An 11,016-nucleotide genomic window follows, 5' to 3' on the forward strand; every position below is an offset into this window, starting at 1 on the left:
AGTAGGCAGAGAGGCAGGCAGAGAGAGAGGAGGAAGCAGGCTCCCCGCGGAGCAGAGGAGCAGAGAACCCGATGCGGGGCTCGATCCCAGGACCCGAGATCATGACCTGAGCCGAAGGCAGCGGCTTAATCCACTGAGCCACCCAGGCGCCCCTTCATTTAAATTTTAAATAGCAAGTGGCTACTATTGAACAACAGTGGTCTAGGCACTGGATAAAGGACAGGACTCTAGGCACTTGGAAACCACTGAAGGTTTTAAAGCATAATACTGGCATAACTAGGGGCACTTGGGTGGCTCAGTGGGTTAAGCCTCTGCCTTCAGCTCAGGTCATGATCCCAGGGTCCTGGGATCGAGCCCCACATCGTGTTCTCTGCTCAGCAGGGAGCCTGCTTCCCCCTCTCTCTCTGCCTGCCTCTCTGCCTACTTGTGATCTGTCTATCAAATAAATAAAATCTTTAAAAAGAATACTGGCATAACTAGATATCTGAGGAAGGGAAAACTGGCAGTAGGGGTTAGAGGGTAGATGATTTAACACAGAAATGCCTGGTAGGCACCAGCCACCTGGGATGGAATAAATGGGATTTACATGTTATTGGTAGAATTTACTGGACTTTGTGACTTTGTCAGTGGGGGGTATAGTGAGGAGACAACTGAAGTTTGCAGCTTGAGCAATGGGTGGATGGCAATAGATAGGGTTAGGTTTGGAATGAGGGTAATGAGTTTGGGATATGTTGACTCTGAGGCAACTAACAGCTGTCTAGGGTGATATGATTACAAAACAGGAAAAATATTAACCTACACTGTGGAGGTAGGGCCACCAGTATATTTGGGAGTGATTAGCACATAGGTGGCTGCTAAAGGCAGGGGAGTGGAGGAACTCATCCGAGTAGAAGTGGGCTGGATGGACCCTAAGGAACCCTAAGAAATCAAAGTGTGGTCTATTTTGGTTTGGCACTGAGTCACCTGGGGTTTTTTAACAAAGAGCTGACTCCTCATTGTGAGTGCATTTAATGCTATGGAATTACACACTTAAAAGCAGTTAAAATGGTAAATTTTATGTTATATGCATTTTACCATAATTTTTTAAAAATGCAAAAAAACCAAATCTAATCAAGCCAAACCGATTCCCAGACCCCATTCCTAACCCGAATCACTGTTTCTGGAGATGAATCCAGGACTCTCCAGGTAACTTAAGTTCAATTAAAATTGGAACTCCTTCAAGAGTAGAGAAAAACTAAGAAATAGGAAGAGAAAAATGGTTAAGGGCATGCTGAAGAAACCAAGGAAGAGCAGTTCAAAGAAGTCAGTAGTGAATAGTGCCTTGACCCAGGGAAGACTGAACAAGGCCTCAGGATTTGGCATAAAGGGGATCACTGATGAATGGGAAATCAGAGAGCAGCGGCTCTGGGGTCTATTCTTTCAAGAACTTTGCTCATGTTTGGTGGTAAAGAGATGGAGGGAGAGAGACTGAATAAACTTGAAGGGAGGCTGGAAAGAGGAAAAGTTGGTTTTGAAGATGAGAGAGAACTGAGCATGCTGGCAGGTGGACAGGAGGGAGTCAATGAGGCCAAGGAGACACCAAGGGGATCCTCAAAAAAACAGTTTGGGAGAGGCAGTAGAGGTTGGGATCAGGAATTTGGGCAGAGATTATCTGGGTAAAAGCTCACTGGGTAAAGGTCAGAAGTGAAAAGGAGGGAAGATGAAGGGGTTTAAGATGGATGACCCAGCAAACAAGAATGGTGCTGGTTGGTGGCTAGGTCATCTGCTTAGATGAATGGAGCTGGGATATAGTCAAGAACCTGCAGAAGGGTAAAAGTCTAGAAGAGTCACTAGGATGAAAGTGATCAGGAACTAGAATATAAAAAGATTGAAAAGTAGTACTGGAGTCTGAGATTGGAAATGGCACCAACCACATAATTATCCTGCACAAAATAGAAAAACTGGTTTTCCTAAATGAAGGTTTTGGTTCCGTTCTACTGTTTAGGGACTGCACTAGTTTTTGCTCTGTCATGTATAAAGCTCAAATTCTCTAGCAGGAACTTTTCTAACTTCTCCATCAAGAGATCCAATGTCGAGCTGGTGGTTCAGACTCTCTTATTCCCTACTCCTCCTTCTATAACTTCAGAAAATACTAGGACCTTAAGGATTTTGAAGCTCATCAATCTAGTCTCCCTTCTTAGCTATATTTTGTTTTCTCATCTTCTCTTCACCAAACAAATCTTTATCCATCTTCCACTTTCCCTTGGACTCAACTCACAGGTGTCAAAAACTTGACAGACATCAGTGACACCTATCTCATAGCATTTATGCTAAAGTCATCCAACTGTAGACTGTATTTTATGCCTCTTCCCTGCACATATTCCCACCCCCGTACTGGTATGCTTTGGCAGAGGATACTAACAAAAAAAGTCCTGAATTAACTTACTCTCTGGCGTGTTTTCCATTCTGAGCTTGGGTGAGGTTCTTTTTCTTAGCTGAAACCTTCCCTGGATGGGAGTGGTTAAAAGCAGAAGTTTCCTACCAATGCCAGAATCACGAGACATTCTCAATCATACTCAAGTCACTTTTATTATACATAATTATACAATCCCACTTCATTAATTTCTTTTGGACCAGCTGGATATTGGGTTCATAATTTAAACCTTTTAAACATTTTATAAATGCTAGTCATTTCATTTTGGCCAGTATCTGTTACCTGCTGTGCTGAGCCGGGGCATGTTGGAGACTTGACCTGCTCTGGAAAGAGATGTTTTTCTTACCAACCCTCTCCTTTAGCCAGGCCAGTGACTCTTCTTTCCAGATCATATTGTGAGGTTTTGCCTAAAGGCAGGGTGAATAAGTCCAGAAACAGCCTGAAGAAGCCAGATTCAAGTTGCCCATGGACCTGACGCATTCTAAGGCTAGCCTGGTCTACGTCTCTAACCATTAAAAGCAGCCCCTTCCATATCCTAGAACCAGGATCACTTTCTCTAGGCCATCTCAATCTGGACAGCCCAGCTCATTGCTCCACAGATATATTCCTTTCCAGGATGAACAGTAGGGAATAGATACTAATTCTTTCAATTGCATGTCCTACACATTTTGCCAAAAGCTTCTGCCACGTTTTGAGCCTGCCTTACAATCATGAATTAAGTTAACTTAATTCTTGGTAAAACACCCTTTCAATACCTCTTTCCTGGTCTTCCCACTGTCCCATCTCACTGTCTCCAGAAGCCTAATCTATTCCTTTCTTTCCCTTCCTCTGTCAGTAACTCAGGAATTGGATGAGTCTCTGTGGTTTCTTTTGCCCTGAAGAGCAGAAGGCTTCGGTCCCAGCTGGTATTGCCAAAGCAGCAAACTAATTCCATGCCATGGTCCTGGGTTAAGATCTGCACAATCTGACTAGCCATATCACCTCGGATGGTAAGGGAACGGAAGTGGTCAAAATTATGAAGACCCAGCTTCCGGAGACGCCGTGCAGCTGCCCGGTAACACTTCCAGGGCTGTGGCTCCACAAGGAGGTAGCGGCAAAGGGAGGAAAGGTGGGCCAGGAACTCCCACAGGCCATGGTCCCCATGGTTCAGATGAATCCACATGGTTACTGACATGCAGAAGCCAATGTCAAAAACTGAACGTCCAAACTGGCTTAAGAAAGAGCTCAAGAGAACTTTCCGGGTCCTTTGATTCATAAAGTCCAGGGTGATAAAGGTCAGGGCATCAGGAAAAGGGCATTCTTTTTCAGCTCGCTCCACCAGGACTGGATCTATGTCGCAGCAGAGTAGATGGAGTTCTCTTGAGGCATCTGAGCAGGTCTCCCCATCACGTAGGGAAAGGAAGTGTTTGTATAGAGCCACACTCAGATCCTAGAGAAATCCAGAAGAGCTTTGTCATTGCAGCTCTCAACCAGTGAATGGAAGAAAAACCTCTACCTCTTATCATCCCATTGGACTATTATATACTCTTGGCTTTATAGGATGTGAAGCTCTTAGACTAAGGAGGTTGCCAAAAAAGTTTTCCACAGAGCAGATTCTCAGCACCGTCCAGGGGTCTCAGGCTATAATGTGTCCTCTCTATACTTTCCTGACATTGATGGTACATTGGGTTGTATGGTTGAAAGTTATACCCAAATGAGTGCAGCAAAGGAGCCGAGAGCAGTCTCTTCCAGCTTAAAAGTAATATGCTGGTAAACTCACTTTTTTCTCCTTTCTTTTTTTAGGTATCTCAGACCTCAGGGAGGAGGAAAGAGTTCCAAGGTCAAACCAGTGTTCCTTATCAGGAAGGTAAAGAATACAGCAAGCACCATATTATAAAAATCTGCTTTTGAGACTTGTGGTTGGGTAAGTCTGGATTCCAAAGACTCCTTATTTAGCCTTCACTCTACAGCCTCAGTATTATTACCTAGCTTATGCTTCACCACCCTGTTCTGAGATTTCCTCTGCTTCTGCATCCATTACTCCCAAAAGTCCCTGCTGATCTTCCTTCTAGCCAAGTCTAATGATTTGTGATTTTCACCAACTCAGCACCTTTCTGACTCGTAAACAAGTCACCATCTCCCTTCTCTAACGTTGACTTCTATAACCATTATAACCAATTCAAGTTTGTGTTGTTCTAATCCACTTTTTCAAGGCATTTTTATGTATCACCTCATTTTGCTCTGTGCAACAATCCTGTAAAGAAAATATTCATGCCCTTTGTGCAGGTGAAGAAAGTGTGGCAGAAAATCACTTAAGGTCCAACAATAGTAGAATGGATAAATAAATGTGGTATATTCATTAGGGTGGAATACTAAATAGCAGTTACAAATGAAGGAATTCAGCTCAGTATATCAACACAGATGACTCTCACAAATATACAATGCTCAGTAAAAAAGCAAGACACAAAACAAAATACATGGCAACCTTCCATTTATATGAAGTTCAAAAATGGGCAAGATTAAACTACATTGTTTAGGGATACAAAAATAGTGAGCTATAAAGAAAAGCAAGTGGGGCACCTGGATGGCTCAGTGGGTTAAAGCCTCTGCCTCCAGCTCAGGTCATTATCCCAGGGTCCTGGGATCGAGCCCTGCATCGGGCTCTCTGCTCAACAGGGAGCCTGCTTCCTCCTCCTCTCTCTCTCTCTGCCTGTCTCTCTGCCTACTTGTGATCTCTGTCTGTCAAATGAATAAATAAAATCTAAAAAAAAAAAAAAAAAAGAAAAGCAAGTAAATAATATTAAAAGTCAGGCTAGTTTTTACCTCTGGATGGAGAGGGGGTTTATGAACAGGGGTAGTGATATAAGGGATTCCTATGACAATGTTTTATTCTTGATTTGGACAACTGTCATAAAGGTGTCTATGTTATAGTAATTCATAAAGTGTAAATTTATGTTTTATGCACTTTTCTGCATGTGTGGCATAGTTCACAAAAAATTCTATATTTTAAAAATTATGATTCAGAGGTTAATGACTTGTCCAATGTCCCATAGTTAGTATGTGGAATGATTTAGGCTACATTAGGTTCTTTCCTCTATACCAGAGGAATAGGAATTATTGATACACATATATTGATATATGTGTATTAATAATTAATGATATGCATATCACCTACGGATCTTATTAAAATAAAGGTGCTGATTTAGCAGACTGTGAGTTGGGGAACTGAGGTTCTGTATTTCTAGTTTATTGTTGTTGTTTTTTTTTAAGATTTTATTTATTTATTTATTTTTTTTTTAAAAGATTTTATTTATTTATTTGACAGAGAGAGATCATAAGTAGGCAGAGAGGCAGACAGAGAGAGTGAGAGGGAAGCAGGCTCCCTGCTGAGCAGAGAGCCTGATGTGGGACTCGATCCCAGGACCCTGAGATCATGACCTGAGCCGAAGGCAGCAGCTTAAACCACTGAGCCACCCAGGTGCCCCAAGATTTTATTTATTTGACAGACAGAGATCACAAGTAGGCAGAGAGGCACGGAGAGAGAAAGAGAGAGAGGGAGGGGAAGCAGGCTCCGAGCTGAGCAGAGAGCCTGATGTGGGACTCGATCCCAGGACCCCAAGATCATGACCTGAGCCGAAGGCAGAGGCTTAACCCACTGAGCCACCCAGGCGCTCCTGTATTTCTAGTTTTTTGTCTTTTTTTGTTTTTGTTTTTTAAGTAGGCTCTATACCTAGCATGCAGCCCAATGTGGGGCTTGAACTCACAACCCTGAGATCAAGACCTGGGCTGAGATCAAGAGTCGGCCTCTTGGGCGCCTGGGTGGCTCAGTGGGTTGGGCCTCTGCCTTCGACTCGGGTCATGGTCTCAGGGTCCTGGGATTGAGTCCTGCATGGGTTCTCTGCTCGGCAGGGAGCCTGCTTCCCCCACCCCTCTACCTGCCTCTCTGCCTATTGTGATCTCTCGCCCTCTGTCGGATGGATAAATAAAATCTTAAAAAAAAAAAAAAAGAGTCGGACTCTTAACTGTCAGAGTCACCCCGGCACCCTGAGAGTCTGCATTTCTAATAAGTGTCCAAGTCATACTGATGTTACAGATCAAGGACCACATTTTGAGTAGGAAGGTCCTATACTATGCTGCTTAATTTTCTCCCCATTTGTATGTTTATTTCTTTGCTGACTCCCTCTTCCTATCTGATCTTGGGTATGACAATTTGACTAGACATTTTGTCACATCAGTCCCTCCTCCACATCTCTTCACCCTCTCCATCAATTCTCCAATCTCAGAACACCCTAGAAGCTTAAAAAAGAAAATACAAGGGTGCCTGGGTGGCTCAGTCAGCTAAGCATCTGCCTTCGGCCCAGATCATGATCCCAGGGTCCTGGGATGGAGCCCCACATTAGGCTCCCTGTCCATCGGGGAGCCTGCTTCTCCCTCTCCCTGTCACTCCCCCAGCTTGTGCGCTCTCTCTCTGTCAAATAAATAAATAAATAAATAAAATCTTAAAAAAAAAAATACAGAGTCAAGGTCTCAATCACCCCAGGTCCTGAATCAGTCGAGTGGGGCCTGGGAGTTTTAGAAATGTGAAAAAAGCACACTATAAATTATGGTACATTCATACAATTTTGAAGCTGCTGAAAAAATGTAGTGATATAGGTGACCTCCAAATTATTAAGTGAAAAGCAAGGTGAAAAATAGTGTGTTACTATGTATAAAGCTAAAAGAGGTGGGATATTTATACATACATAAATGTTTATGTACACATAGGATGCATACCCAAGAAATTATAAACAGCGGATGCCACTGTGTAGGGGGAAAGAAGAATTTAGGGTCAGGAATAGAGGCTTCCTTTTTATTACATGCCTGTGATTTGCAATCATAGGGTTAATCATAGGGTTAGAATGTCTGTTCCTCTAAGATATGCTAGTAGTTACAGATAGGTAGGTGTCAGAGAGACATTTCGATATTCTGGATGTGATTTCACTATAATCACTCTACGCCTAAGAATACTTTGTGGTAAGAAGACGTGGCAATGCCTTCCTTCGCCAGGAAGCTGTATTCTCCCTCTCATCTTCTCTACTGTACTGGGTCAACACACTGCTTTTTAAATAATTATCTACTTGGCTCCAGCATCTATCCTACACTATATGGCACCCGAATCTAAATTCCAAACATGATTCTGTTATCCCGGCTCACCTCTCCCAGGAAACCAATCCCAACCCTGTGCTCCCAAAGGTGGGTCTCCGGAAGCCCCCTCTCCGAAGCCAGGTCGCCAGCCACGGTGGACAGAAGGCAAGTGCCAGAAGCCCAAATACGGTGGCCTTCCCACATGAGGTCTGGCCGTGAGGGGGCGAACCCGAGGGAGGGGACGCAGGAATTTGGAACAGAGTTAAAAATTATTCCTCCCCACGATTCCTAAGAGAGATGGTGGTGGGACCCTGGAGGTCCGGTAGCTGCAGCAAGGGGTTGGCCCAGGCGACGCCTTTAAACTCATTCTGGAAAAGTCGTGATGAGTGTAATGCCCCGCCCAAAACAAAGCCCCAGCGAAAGCGGAGGAAGCCAACCGCCGGGCTCCCCGACCTCCGACCCCGCCCCCGTCACTCACCCCAGAGTTACACCCCACGTCGAGCCCCAGGATCGGCCTCGTTTCGGAACTTTGAGGAAAGAGCCGGCGAAGCAGCTCCGGGGGCAGGAGGCGGAGCCGTTCTTCTGGAGGATGGAAGCGGGAATAATGAGGGAAGTTTCCAAACGGGGCTGCCCCGGGTTCCAGAATTTGCGGTTCCTCTTCCTTCGCGGCCTCTTCTACGCCCCCGGTGGCCTTATTCGTGGACGCCGCCATTAGTCGGTCTGGCCTCCGGGTCCCGGCGGAACCGGAAGTCGGGGACCGGCTGCGAGGGGCAGGGACGTCAGCGCGCATGCGTTGAATGGCGGAGGCGGGTGGGTCTGAATCTGAGGTAGTCTGGAGAAGCTCTACCACCCGGGTTTGCGTTGCCATGTTGAATTATCACCACAGTCTAGGAGGTGGTTAGTAATATTATCCCAGTTTACAGGTGAGGAAACTAAGGTAGAGAGGTTAAGTGACTTCCCAAGCTGACATAGTTTCAACTTGAGCTACCCAGAACAAGAAGTTTGTTGGGATGTTGGAAATCAATTTTGGCCCAGCTACCTTCCTTTACAGGTGCATTGAGACCCAGAGGGTAGATATTACTTACCCAGAGTCACGGAAGGAATCTGTGATACAGGAATTGTACCCCGTTCATCTCATGGTTCCAGGAAAAGGTAGCTGGGAGCTATGGGTCATTTGAAGTGTCAAAAGAGCAAGATGGCCCTAAATCCTAATCAAGGTGTAATAGGCTGGTTCTAATGTCTACTAGGGTAAATTGTAATTCAATTGGTCACCTAGCATCACTGTGGAGTTTCTTGTGTGTGTTACAATTTCATTGGTCACCTGTGCGTGTCCAGGCCTGACCGCATGGCCTTTGCCCTTAAAAGCTAGTCTGTGAAACGGAGAAGGGTCGCCCTCTCTTGTAAGAGGTGCGGCTCCGAACGTTTGTTCTGATTCTTGATGCTTGGCGTGAAATAAAGCTTTGCTTGACCTTCGCTTTGATCAGTCTCGCTCCTTTAATCATGGACCCATTATTGGGGTGCCCGTTTTTGGGGGGACCTAACACCGTCTAGGACCTCTACATATATTCTTTCAATAATCACATCAATCCTGTGAGGAAAAGACTGTAGTTACCCCCCTTTTTTTATATATATGAGGACATTAGGGTACCACTAATTTGTAACCTGATCAGGGTCATGCAGTTAGAAATGATGGTACCAGGATTTGAACCTAGGCAGTCTGGTTCCAGCGGATGTGCTTGCAACCAGTATGTTATTCTCAGCCTTGAATCCCCTGTAGGTAGCATAATGCCTGGCCCAAAGATGCTTAATAAATATCTGCTGAATGAAAACTCAGTATCAAGAAATGGTGGTGGGAAAACTGGATACTCATATGCAAAATAGTGGATGAAGAATTTAAATGTAAGACCTGAAACTGTTTGATAGGTAGGAAAAAAAGGAAACACTGATCTTGGCAATGATTTCATGGCTGTGACAGGAAAAGCAGAGACAACAATAGACAAGTGAGACTACATCAAACTAAGAAACTTACAACAATGAAATCCATTGATGGAGTAAAAAGGCAACTTACAGAATGGAAGAAAATGTTTGCAAACCATAGATTTGATAAGGAATTAATTTCCAAAGTGTGTAACAAACTCTCATAACTCAACAGCAGAAGAACTAATAACTTTAAAAATGGGCAAAGGATTTATTTTTTAAAATATTTTATTTATTTATTTGACAGAGAGAGAAACAGTGAGAAAGGGAACACAAGCAGGGGAGTGGGAGAGGGAGAAACAGGCTTCCTGCTGAGCAGAGAGCCCCTGGGATCATGACCTGAGCCGAAGGCAGAGGCTTTAACCCACTGAGCCACCCAGGTGTCCCTGGGCAAGGGATTTAAATAGACATTTCCCCAAAGGAAAGCATATATGTGACCAACAGGTATATGAAAAGACACTCAGTGTTACTAATCATCAAGGAAATGCAAATCAAAACCACAGTCAGACATCTCCTCACATATGTTAGGATAGCTATTATGGAAGAACAAAAACAAGGCACATGTTTTGGCAAGCATGCAGAGAAAGTGGAACCCTTGTACACCGTTGATGGGAATGTCAAATGGTGCAACCTCTATGGAAATCCTTCTAAAAATTAAAAACAGAACTTTCCATATGACCCAGCAATCCCACATCTGGTATTTATAAAAAAAAAAATACATATAAAGTTCTCCAAGAGATAATAGCACTCCCATGTTCATTGTGACACTATTCAAAAGAGTCAAGATGTGGAAACAACTTAAATGTCCACTGAACAGATAAATAGATAAAAGAAATGTGGCATTATATATAATGGAATATTATTCATCCTAAGAAAGAAAGATATGTTATCCATGGATATAACATATCCATGGATATGTTATCCATGATAACATGGATGAAACTGAGGACATGTTGCTAAGTGAAATAAGGCAGTCATGGCAAGTCAAATACTGTTTGATTGCCCTTATGTAAGTTATCTAAAATAGTCAAATTCACAGAAACAAGGAATATAATGGTAGCTGCTAGGGACTGGGGGGAGAGGGATAGGGAGAATTACTAATCAGTGACTGAAAAGTTTCAGTTATCCAAGATGAATAAGGCCTGGAGAGCTGTTGTACAATATTGTGCCTATAGATAGCAATATCATGCTGTACACTTAAAAATCTGTTAAGAGGGTAGGTCCCATATTAAATGTACTTACCACATGAAGTATAAATCTAGGAAAACAAAAACAAATCCAATATAAGCTGCAAGTACACGCCTAAAGCCAGGTTTGTTTTGGGAAAATTAGAATGGAAAGAAGAAAGGAGCTGAACTGAAACGAAGTGGAATGGAGGTAGGCCAAACCTGGACTGAGCCAGAGGCAGGAAAAAAAAAAAAAAACAGAGCTGGTAAGGAGAGAAACTGAGAGTTTAGCCCGGGGAGCAGTTCCCAGTTAGAAGTCAGGATGGCCCCGAATATGCAACAGGTTCAGCCAGGGGT

The 11,016-nt window shown here is 43.7% G+C and overlaps 1 protein-coding gene across 1 annotated transcript; it reads right to left on the bottom strand.

The window, feature by feature from the left end:
- Positions 1 to 473: 473 nt before the first annotated feature.
- On the bottom strand, positions 474 to 8,782 carry BCDIN3D (BCDIN3 domain containing RNA methyltransferase). Its single transcript, XM_046011671.1, has 2 exons — positions 7,995 to 8,782; positions 474 to 3,842 (listed from the first exon to the last, which is right to left on the bottom strand). The coding sequence occupies exons 1-2, from the start codon at positions 8,382 to 8,384 to the stop codon at positions 3,198 to 3,200; spliced, it is 1,035 nt and encodes a 344-aa protein (XP_045867627.1). The 5' UTR covers positions 8,385 to 8,782; the 3' UTR covers positions 474 to 3,197.
- Positions 8,783 to 11,016: the final 2,234 nt, after the last annotated feature.

This window comes from Meles meles, chromosome 7 (assembly GCF_922984935.1).
Source record: "Meles meles chromosome 7, mMelMel3.1 paternal haplotype, whole genome shotgun sequence".
In the NCBI taxonomy this organism is placed as follows: Eukaryota; Metazoa; Chordata; class Mammalia; order Carnivora; family Mustelidae; genus Meles; species Meles meles.